At 54.2% G+C, this 11,340-nt stretch overlaps 2 protein-coding genes across 3 annotated transcripts; both read right to left on the reverse strand.

The window, feature by feature from the left end:
* Window positions 1-2,757: 2,757 nt before the first annotated feature.
* Window positions 2,758-3,382, reverse strand: LOC101825906 (40S ribosomal protein S20). Its single transcript, XM_013112137.3, is given in 1 exon segment — window positions 2,758-3,382. A coding segment is annotated over 1 exon segment (360 nt). The 5' UTR covers window positions 3,145-3,382; the 3' UTR covers window positions 2,758-2,784.
* A 704-nt stretch (window positions 3,383-4,086) lies between these two features.
* Window positions 4,087-8,097, reverse strand: Siva1 (SIVA1 apoptosis inducing factor). Of its 2 annotated transcripts, none has more exons than XM_005068307.4 (4): window positions 7,925-8,097; window positions 6,492-6,707; window positions 5,441-5,597; window positions 4,087-4,252 (listed from the first exon to the last, which is right to left on the reverse strand). In XM_005068307.4, the coding sequence occupies exons 1-4, from the start codon at window positions 8,040-8,042 to the stop codon at window positions 4,195-4,197; spliced, it is 549 nt and encodes a 182-aa protein (XP_005068364.2). In that variant the 5' UTR covers window positions 8,043-8,097; the 3' UTR covers window positions 4,087-4,194. The 2 variants fall into 2 exon arrangements, with proteins under 2 accessions (XP_005068364.2, XP_005068363.1); XM_005068306.4 differs by having other exon boundaries at window positions 6,492-6,686; window positions 7,925-8,094.
* Window positions 8,098-11,340: the final 3,243 nt, after the last annotated feature.

An 11,340-nucleotide genomic window follows, 5' to 3' on the forward strand; every position in this document is an offset into this window, starting at 1 on the left:
TTATTGTTTCCATTTAGGGAAATGACCTACTAAGGCCAGGCGAGGAAAGGAAAGTTTACTGTTTATCTTATGCAGACTGAGTTGAGAGAAGACCTTCTGGATTGTGTTCTGGGATAATGGTTGGGTACTTGTACTGTGACACTCTTGCGTTGTGTTCTAGAATATGGCTAAGAACTCCTATGACCCTAGTCCTGGGGAGATTGAGCAGACGTCCAGTCACTCCAGCTAGGGAACCCATGACAGAGCAAAGTACAGACACCACCAAGGAACAGAAGTGACTCGAGAGACAGCTGCATCACCACAGCATGGGTGACAGCATACACTGCAGGCGGCTGAACAGTAGTCTGAGCCTCTGACACAGCTCATGGGGGTTTGCTTGTTCCAGGCAGGTCAGCTGACCTGAGACAGCGAGGGAGGGACAGGCCTAGTGAGTCTGGTCAGTGTCAGGCACTTCTGCAGTCCTGGAGTTTACTTGCTTAGAGCTCCCTACAGGAGTGGTGTGTCACCAACACCCTGTCTTACAGTTTCCCTCCAAGACAGGAAGCTGCTACGGGTCAGGACCGACAGCAGTAGTACTTGGTCTGGCATTGCTTCCACCTCAGGAAGAGGCCAAGCAGTTTGCACTAGGGGAGGGGAGGCCTGCCCACAGTCTGAAAACCCCAGTGAGGATCCTGCCCATGTTCCTCCTTTGTTGGGAATGTGAACTTGCGCTCTCCCTGGCTCTCAAAAACAGTAACACTGAAGGGGGCTCTGCTCCGGCGTGCAGGTCACACTTGCAAACCGATGTGCAAGCTCTGGCCACCCTAGCTGTAAGCCCCAAACCTTCTTAGTCCTTTTCAAGGCTCTCTGAGTGCCCTGCACGCAGGAGCTAACACCCTGAACTCATCTCATTCCCTTCTTTGGGGTTACCATCCGACACTGGGTGCTGTCTGATGTCTTGGTACTTGGAGTGCTCTGTTGGTAAAATGTTTGCTGTGTAAACATGACTGATCCCCAGAATATACATTTAAAAACGCCAGACGCGGTGGCATTTGACTGTAATCCTAATGCTGGGGAGACTAAGACAGGTGGGTCCCTAAGGCTTGTTGGCCAGACGGCCTAGCCTAATCAGTGAGCTCCAGGCCAGATGAGAAGCCCCGCCTCAGAAACCAAGCCACCCACAAACCAAATAAAAACAAAACACAAAGTAGTCTGGCTCCACGCATGCATGCACACTAGCATACTCATATGTACTCCCTAAACAAGCCGTTTTTAAGTCCCCACCACTCCATGGCTGGATTACAAGTCTATGACACGTAAGGTGCCATTTCAAGCCAAGTCACAGCTCTTGGGAACCCACCTACATGGCAGCTGAAGGGTTAACAAACATCATATATTCTGAATGGTGGGATCAGAAAAGTCAACAGGGCTGTGCATTAAGGCACTAAGATGCTTCTGAACCCAAACCGGAAAGGAATACACGAACCACACGGACAGTCAGGGAAGGGGAGCTAAGGGAAGCATGTTGCAGAGTGAACCCTGGGGGCAGGAGCAGGAGAGGCGAAGACGCTGGCATTTTACAGTCAGCCAGCTGCTTCTGAGGACAGCCTGGAGGTGGTGGGCTGCACAATGATCCTCGCTGGGGAGAGATGGGCTGAGCAGGATGGAGGACAGGGCCTGACTGGAAGCAGCATCAGAAGTCGTGGGCGTGAGGGTGTGGTGTGTGGACAGGGTTTGCTGTGGCTCCTGTGTCCCCAGCATCCAGCTCCTTCCTGATACTTGTTGACAAGGGTTACGGCTTCAGCACTTACGACAGCCTCAGAACGTTTAAGACTCAGAAGACTGCCAGGCATATCGGCGCGCGCCTTTAATCCCAGCGCTGGGAGGCAGAGGCAGGTGATCTATCTCTTTGTTGAGTTTGAGGCCAGCCTGGTCTACACAGTTTGACAACATCCAGAGCTATAGTAAGCCCTTGCTGCAAATACATACCTGCAAGCATACAAGCATACAAGCATGCATGCACGCACGCACGCACGCACGCACGCACACACACACACACACACACACACACACACACACACACACACACACACTCACTCACTCACTCCAGGGAGAACCCCAAATCCCATCTCAGAGCTTTGCTGGTCAGCCTATCTGTTTCTCCCCTACCCAGCACTGCTGCAGTAGCTTACGTGCTACTCCTGGCCCAGATGGGTCCAGCTCCAAGCCACTGTCTACAGACCAGCAGCTTTCAGTATTACCTAACCCTCAAAAACTAGCCGGGGTCCCATTACCCACAGCAGTGATGGCTCCCCACCCCACCATTATTATGTCTTTTCCCACCTGCAGCCTCCAAACCTCCTGCTTGCACAGGGGCTATGGGCCAACTGTCCAGCCACACCAGGAAGGTTGAACCCACCCCATCTAGGGCAAGGAAGCTCCACACCCCAGCCACACACTTCTAAGCAGCAGGCCCATGTGGCTGCAGCAGCCAGCCCACCAGTACCTTCCACCGTATGTCCTGTGAATTCCTTCCGAAACCCTGCATAAACTCCATCTCTGGGCGGCTACGGTGGTGCGTGCCTTTTTTCTTTTTTCTTTAACAGGGTAAGTCAATTTATTAAAAATGTTGACTCAGAGCCAGGTGGTGGTGGTGCACGCCTTTAATCCCAGCACTCGGGAGGCAGAGGCAGGCGGATCTCTGTGAGTTCGAGGCCGGGCTGGACCGATAGCCTCTGAAACAATACAGAGAAACCCTGTCTCGTAAAAACCAAAAAAAAAAAAAAAAAAAAAAAAAAAGTTGACTCAGGCATCTGCAATAGTGACTTCAACCTCCACTCCTGGCTCAATATTGATGGGCGTGATCTGCTTGACAGTCTCGGAAGGACTGTGCAAATCAAGCAGTCGCTTGTGGATTCTCATCTGGAAACGATCCCATGTCCTAGAACCTTCTCCACAAGGTGTTTTTCTTGTCGTGATTCTCAGCATCTTAGTAGGCATGCGCACCGGTCCCTTTACCTAAAGATTCTTCTCCTTCGCGCCTCTGACCAGGTCGGCACACACCTTCTCCAGCGACTTCACGCTGCGGCTGATGACCGTGATCTGAATCCGGTGAATCGCCACCTCGGGTTCCATGGGCGTCTTCCCAGTGTCTTTAAAAGCCATGGCTGTGGAGAGTCTTCCTGACAGACTTGTTCCTCGGCAGGAGCGAACAGCGGTGAGTCAGGACAGGAAAGGACGGGCAGAGCTCCGCACGCACCACCACCACGCCTCTGGTACGTGCCTTTTATCCCAGCACTTGAGGCAGATGCAGGGGGATCTCTGTGAGTTCCAGGCCAGCCAGGGTTACACAGGGAAATCCTGTCTCAAAAAACCAAACAAGCCAGGCGGTGGTGCACACCTTTAATACCAGCGCCCGGGAGGCAGAGGTAGGTAGAAATCTGTGAGTTCGAGGCCAGCCTGATGTACAGAGTGAGTTCCAGAACAGCTAGGGCTGTTAGACAGAGAAACCCTGTCTTGAAAAACAACAAAACCCCATCTCTGGTGAAGCGTTCCATATTTTTGCTCAACCTCTTTTGTATGTGTAACTTGAAGCTAATTTGCACTACTGGATATCTGACTGGAGCCACAGATACAGACTCTGTATTGTTCTTACTGAAACACAGCATGGAATTAACACTAACCCTGAATAAAACAAACCTAAATTAAAAATGCCAAATAAAAAAACAAAACAAAAAACCCCACATCTCTGAAGATGCGGTGAGGACTGTTGTACCCTAGCATCAACAGGACACTCCACTGGGCCAGACCTCCCGGAGGATGAGGGCTCATCAAATCATCTGGCATTGGAAAAGATGGCCATGTGACAGTGGCCTCGGAGAGAGGGTAGCTGACCACACAGGTGACTTCTCGGCAGCCAGACTCCTGGGGTCCAGCGCCTCCCTGTCTTTCAGCTGAGCGAGGACAGGACAGAATTCTCTGGGCCGGTTTGCCTGTCAGGTGGGGCCAATAAGCAGGGTATCGCCAGACCAAGGCGACTGAGGTGCTGGCAGAACTGCCCGAGGCTGTCCCCGCTGCCCTCGGGTGACAGATGAAAGGGACTCCTTGTGCAAATATAGAGGTTTATTCATTCGTTACTGGGGTACAAAACATAATGTATAAAAAGCCAGCTCCTCTCTTCAGTGTGAGCATCTTGTGCCGTCCATGGCCACCACGTCAGGTTTCAAACACAGCGCAGCTGGTGCAAAGTATCTTCTCCCCGTCATCAGCGTAACTACAGTTGTCGGGGGACAGAGAGAAAAGCCACCTGAGAGGCCGATCGCATCTCTACTTCCTGAAGCCCTGAGTCCCAGGACACCTCAGCATGTGACTGCAGCTTTCCAGGGACAGTCTGGGGATGCCACGCTCTGGGAGGTCTAGCATGCAACGTCCTATGGACCCGACATCTGGGTTCCAGCCCTTTCTTTTCTTTTTTTTTCTTTTTGGTTTTTGGAGACAGGGTTTCTCTGTGGCTTTGGAGGCTGTCCTGGAACTAGCTCTTGTAGACCAGGGTGGTCTAGAACTCACAGAGATCCGCCTGCCTCTGCCTCCCGAGTGCTGGGATTAAAGGCGTGCGCCACCAACGCCCCTGGCTGCTGGCTCCAGCCCTTTCTAGTTCATCAGATAGGTGAGCAGATGTCATGAGACACACACAGATGTGACATGAAGACACAGCAACAAGACGGCCACCGACGGGAACACTAAGGACCTGTAGTAAGCTGTCACCAGGAGCTGGGAAGCAGCCTGGTCAATTCTCCCTCCCAGCCTTAGCGTGACCAGCCCTACGGGCACCCGAGACTTCCCCAGAGCGTCCCTGCTGGGCATTCCTGATCTCTCCAAACCACTGAAGAGTGCCCTAGCGGTGAGGGCTTGCCATGTGATGTGTGGGTTTTACGTCTGACCCATTAGCTTTAGAAATGCTGGGCCTGAGCTTATGTGGACCCACTGGGCTGAGTCCATACACATTTGGTGGAGTGTGTCCGCACAGGGTGGGACCAGGGGTGGGCTCGGCAGTGTCCACCCCCTCACCAAGTACTTACAAATACGCAGCTGACCCAGCTGGCTGCAATGAACTGATGAGCAGTACCCCCTTCCCCTTCCGTACCACCTAAGAGACCACTGCCAACCAGGAGACACTCAGGGAAGACCTGACCTGCATGTGGCAGGCGTGAGGCGATCCTCAGGTGACAGCCACACGCATCAGAAGCTGAAGCTGGGAAACAGTGTGGATGACTGGAGCTCTAACAAGGACTCGGAAGGCCAACCACAGGGCTGTTTAAGCCAGGCGGCTGCTTTACGCAGGCCACAGGCACTTGGGAAACACCGAGTCTTGAGAAGAGCCTGACGATGAATGGTTCCTACAGAGAACCCACCCAGGGAGAGGGACAGTGATTTCTACAGACCCACAGATCACAGCACTCACTCTGCAAGGCCACACAGCACGCAGGCCAAGGCGCCGCAGCCCCAGCAGGTGTAAACACATTGTCCACACAGGGCCCGGTCACACTGGCTGCAGACCGCCTTCCCGTCCGCGGATCTCACGCAGGATGAGCAGGCGATGGCAGCTGTCCTGGGCAGACCTGTGAGGAAAAACACACCAAGGCTGTCGGCACTGGGAAGAACCTGGAGGAGCACGAGGGCAGTGGGTCCCTACCTGCCCCAGCAACCGAATCCTTCTTACAACTACTGCCCCAGCAACCCAGTCCTTCTTACAACTCTCAGCCACCTGGGGCACCACACTGAAGATCCACAACAGTGCATTCCCGGGACCAGTCACAGGACTGACTCCACGACAGATCACCTGCCTAGTCCTAGTACAGAAGCCCCCTCCCCTGGAGCACTCTATCAGAACTGAGTCTGTGTCGAGGTCTCAAGATATGGTTCGCTGTTTCGCTGGTCAGCCAGGTGGTTTCCGGCTGCCTCTGGGACCAGCCAGATTCAGGGCTGATGCAGAGGCCTGTTTTCACCAGTCACATGAGGTCATCTCTTCACAGGCAATGGACAGGAATCTTCCTACTACAGAGGGGATACCGGGAGAACCCTGTCCCTCTCCGGTACAACAGTTGGAGACTGCTGACTTCCACTCCTGGATATCTGTGAGGGGCAGACCTCCCAACAACAGGAGGCCTACCAACCTGCCATATGCTCAGTTTACCAGGCTCAAGGTCAGTGGTTCTCAACCTTCCTGCTAATACGGTTCCTCTACTTTATAACTGCAATTTTTTTTTTTTTTTTTTTTTGGTTTTTGTCTTGGAAGCTGTCCTGGAACTCGCTTTGTATAACTGTAATTTTGTTACTTTTAGGAACTGTAATGCAGATATGTTTTGGAGACAGATGCAGGCCAAGGGGTCGTGACCCCCCCAGGTTGAGAACCACTGCTCTAAGTGGCTGCTACTCGCCAAGGTCATCAAAGCCCCTGAAAAGAGCATTTGCCAGGTGTAAATGACCAGCAAGTACCGCTGGCGGCTACTCACCAGCTTCCGAGGCCTGAGCCTGGCACCGCATCAGCCGGCCATCAGGTCCAATCAGCATCTGTCCCCTTGCAGCTTGAGGGGCCCGCACCAGGCCAGGCTTCGGTGACTCCGGCAGGTGGATGACAGAACAGCTCTCGCCCCATATGTGGTCTCTACAGGCCTGGGCCCCTTGGAAAAGGAGCTGCCTGGTTCTTTCTGGGGAAGAGGAGATCCTTCCTAAAGACAACACGGCCAACGGCAAGGCCCTCGCGCAGGCACAGCGTCCTTTGTGCCGGTTCCCTATGCTGTGACACTGCCAGGCCCTCCCTACCCCCAAGCCGAAGATGCTCCTCGTCCTTTCTCTGACTCCACTGCTGCCGGCGGATACTGCAGCCCAGGCGCCGCACCCCACACGCTCGACGCTGGCTGGCCCTCCTTCCGTTAGTCTATCTCAGCAGCAGCCGCTAATCTTACTTCATCCTCTCCATCCTCCCATCGCTCCTGTAAGCTTGTCTCACCACGCCAGAGAAAGCTCTGGCCCTGAAGCCTTCATTCTCCAAAGCGAGTGCCCCGAGGAGGCGGGAGACACACAGGTTCAACACGGCGCGCACAGTCACTGTCAGGCTAGTGGACAACTGCACTTGCCACAGGGGGCAGGGACGGCGACCTCCTGGCAAAGGACTCCCGGAACCTTCCAGCCCCCGCCCCGCCCCCAACCCAGGGCTGAGTGGCTGCTCACAAATCTTTAACGGTGGACTCCCATTAGGCTACAGGCCTAGGAACCCTCAAAATGAGACACTGGGTGCTAGTTCCAGAAATGCTCACTCCCACATACAGCCAGGAGAGGTCAGACCCAGGGGCCTCTCTGTGAAAAGTGGCAGCAGCAACAGCGAGCAGAAAGTAGTCTACTGTTGTTTGTCTGAAATGTGGGCACAACGCTTTGCTGTTCAGGCCTCACGCTTCACTCATCACCCCCCCCCGCCCCCTAAGGTCTCAGCCCTTGAGTGTGCATTCCCCAGTACAGAAAGGGAAAAGGCCAGTCAGCCACACACACTCTTGGGGCCCGAATAGGACGTCTGTAATTCCTGGGGCTTTAATGACACCACTCAAAACTTCAGGTACGAACTTTGCCCTTAGCAACGCAAATCGCGTCGCATCTGCCCCAGAGAGTCATCGCTGCAAAGCAATGGTCAACAACATCCGTCTGCTTAGAAAGTCCGCTTGAGAGGGCCTCCTGCAGCGCACGCCTTCACGCCCACCCCGGCCGGGTCCCTCCGCCTGTGCCGAGCCAGGCTACACCGCTCGGCAGCACTCGGCTTGACTCGGATTTCCCCGGGAGCGGCACGAAGCCGCCTCCACCTCCCCACCCCCGGGTTCGCGACGCGCAAGCCAGTTGGGGTCTCCCGCTGCCCCGTGCGGCGCGGCCCGCTCTGCCACGGAACCCCCGCACTCACCGAACACCTCGCGCGAGCAGCGCTCGGCGAACACCCCGCGGCTCAGCTCTCTCGGGCCCACATGGACCTTGAGCTGCAGCGGGGAAGCGTCCCCGAACGGGCAGCCCCGCTTGGGCATGGCAGCGGGTACCAAACACGGAGCACGGCGGCGCACAGCGCGCCCAACACACGTCACAGCGCGCTCACACCCCGAGGGCGAGGGCGGGGCGGGCGAGGGCGCGGCGCCCGATAGGCCGGGGAGAGCCCGGGGGCGGGGCTCAAGGGCACGGGATAGGCCGAGGCAGGAAGTGGGCGGGAAAAGGCCAAAGGGGATGGTACGGAGGACGGTGTCTGCGCGTGGCGCGGCGCGCGATAGGCCGAGAGTTGGAGGCGGGCGGGGATAGCGCGCGAGACGGCTCGGGATAGGTCGAGCATTAAGAGGCGGGGCTCTGGAGGGGTGTGGCGCGGGGAATAAGCGGGAGGATGCCCAGGGGCGGGACTTAACGCGCCGAGGGCTCAGCGCGCGAAAAGCGGAAAGTCTCTGTTGTCGCTAAGCAACTGTGATGGTTAATCTTACTGGGCTACGAGTCACAGGCAGTCGGGTGGCGCGTTTTGTCCGGGCTTCCAGTCGTGATGGGTCCCGGCACCTGTCTTTCCCTGCGTCCCTGAGCCTGAGCTTGGGTGATGGTTTACGGCGTCCTCTGCGGGTCCCCTGGTCAGAGCGGATTTAAAACTGCCCGGGCGTCTTCTGACACGGTGAAACCCAGGCAAAGCGGCGGTGCCGAGGGCCTTCTCAGTCCTTGTATTTGCACACAGTGTCTGAACGTAAGAGCAACCAGTTGAGGTGCATTGAGTTTTGCGCTCATCTCGGTGTGCCGGTGACCGGCGCATGCTCAGCAGGCGTCTATTCTCCAGATTTTGGAGACTCCTCACCGCCCCCCCCGCCCCCCGCCCCAGGTCTCCGTACTTGAATTTGCATTCCCGAGTCCAGAAAGGGAAAAGGCCAATCACTTGGGGCTGAATAGGGAGCCCGTAATGACGAAGCCTGGGCTTCGCGGCACATTCCCAAGGCACAGTCTCAGATCAAAGTGTTGGGTTTTCTGCAAGCCTCTCGCTTTCCTCCATCTGCAGATGGAAACTGGATGAGGTGTCTGTGTTCCTCATCTCGTGAAAACACCAAGTGCTTTGAATTCGCGTCCACCTCAAGGACCCCGTTTTAGCTCGTTAAGACTATATATCGCCCGGGGTTGGTGGCGCTCGCCTTTAATCCCAGCACTCGGGAGGCAGAGGCAGGTGGATTTCTGTGAGTTCAAGGCCAGCCTGGTCTACAGAGCTACTTCCAGGACAGCCTCCAAAACAATACAGGGAAACCCTGTCTCGAAAAACCAAACCAAACCAAACCAACCAAACAAACAAACAAACAAAAAAAAAACACCCTATATATCCAGGAGCCAAGTGTGGCACCCGAGGCAGAGGCAGGCTCATCTATCTCTGTGTTCGAGGCCAGTCTGAGCTGTATAGTGAGACCCTGTCTCAAGATACCAAAAGCAAAATAAGCAAAAGCTGTGTCCAGAAAGTCACGTTCTGAGGCCCTGGGAGTTAGGACTTCAACATGAACAGGGGACACAATTCCACACAGAACAAGTGCCAAGAAAGTGTACAGGTTAAAGCCCTGATGACAAACACCTGTAGAAGTGACTACAGACTTCTGCGGTTCCTTTCCCCATGGGTGGTGGCCCCTGTAAGAAATGGACTCTACTTCTATGTGGAGACATGTATATGTCTCCTACTGTAAGGCTTAAATCCAGTGGACAGACAGGTTCGGGAACGTGGATAGGGAACCGCCACTCGGAAGGCTGTTTACATTAACATACCCCCCCCCAATTCCCTGCAAGCTTCCATGAGGGTCCACTGGGTCTGCCTGCCGGTCGTGTGTAAGAAAGGTGTAATCATGTCATAGTTTCTTCTGTCTTTTTCTTCTGGCGGGGGGCCCAGCCAGAGTATGCTTGAAACATTTCTAACTCTGGGTGTTAGGGAGGACTCACTCTGTGTGGCTGACCTATCTGGCTGCTCTCCCACAGTTCTGAGCTTGCTCCCTCTAGTTCACGTCTGTTGGCAGCTGGTTCGTTTTGATACTGGGTGTTCTCCTGCCTAGACAGCCTAAAGTTTGTGTATCTGCCTGTTAAAGACACCGGGGCCATTGGCAAGCTTTGCCTATGATGAATTTAGCTCCTGTGGACCAGCTTTCTGACACACTGATCACTCAGTGTTGGTTGGTACTCTGGAGTGGGGCTCCCTGTTCCCTGCACGTGTGAATGTGTTAGAGGGAGGGGGGACATATGCTTATCTTCTAAACAGACTGGCAGCTTCCCAAAGGGTTAGGAATAGGGTCGTTTAAGTCAAGAATGTTATTGCGATTTTTCTTCCCGCTTGGTCCTCAGGGAGCTGTGGGAAAAGACCTTCATCTCTAACCCACCTGATAGGCTCAGGGAGGTTTAGTGTGAGCCTTTCCTGGGTGGCCTGGTGTGAATGTGAAGTCTCTCCTCAGAGGCCCCACATGTTGGTCCCCAGATGGCAGCATGATCCAGGGGTGACTGGATCATGACGGCCTAACTTCAATGGATTAATCCTTCAGTGAGGTCATGACTGGATGGGCTTTTAGGTGAGAGCCGGTTGGAGGAAGTACCCCATTGAAAGTGTGTCTTGAAGGGTGTATGGTATCCGGGTCCCCACCCTGTCTCTCCACTTCCTTCCTGATAAAATGCCTCTCCACCAGGATGCTTCTGCCTCTCCATGGGGCTCTAGTCATGGGGCTAGTCCTGAGGTGACTCCTGATGAAACCATGATCCAAAATCAATCCTTTTAGTTATATATATATATATATATATATATATGTATATATAGTTATTTTGTCATAGAGGTGAAAACACAATGAGATATGTCCTTAGACTGGGATAGCCCAATGTATCCCCAAACTGTTGGTGTCCCAGTGAGCACAGGCAGTGCTAGTTAAGACCTGTCTGCTTCAGCCTGGAGAAGTTTCCAGGGACAGTGACCAAGTGTGTGTGTCTGCGCTGCTCTGTCCCTGGAGACAGGAAGGATTGTTATTGCTGGACCCCTGGCAGCTCTGGAGTGTACGTTCTCAGAAGGTTAGTCCTGGGAAACATGTAATATACCCGATCCGTCTTTCATGGGCTTGCTGCATTTTTTCCCCTGAGGAAGCACAACACTGTGGCTCCATGACACCAGAAATGTAGGAGTCCAGCTGTTAGGACACCTTGGTCCTAACACCCATATTACACCAGAAATGTAGGAGTCCAGCTGTTAGGACACCTTGGTCCTAACACCCATATTACACCAGAAATGTAGGAGTCCAGCTGTTAGGACACCTTGGTCCTAACACCCATATTACACCAGTTAACACTGGCTCTCTCCCA

Source organism: Mesocricetus auratus, unplaced genomic scaffold (assembly GCF_017639785.1).
Source record: "Mesocricetus auratus isolate SY011 unplaced genomic scaffold, BCM_Maur_2.0 Super-Scaffold_15014, whole genome shotgun sequence".
NCBI classification, from domain to species: domain Eukaryota; kingdom Metazoa; phylum Chordata; class Mammalia; order Rodentia; family Cricetidae; genus Mesocricetus; species Mesocricetus auratus.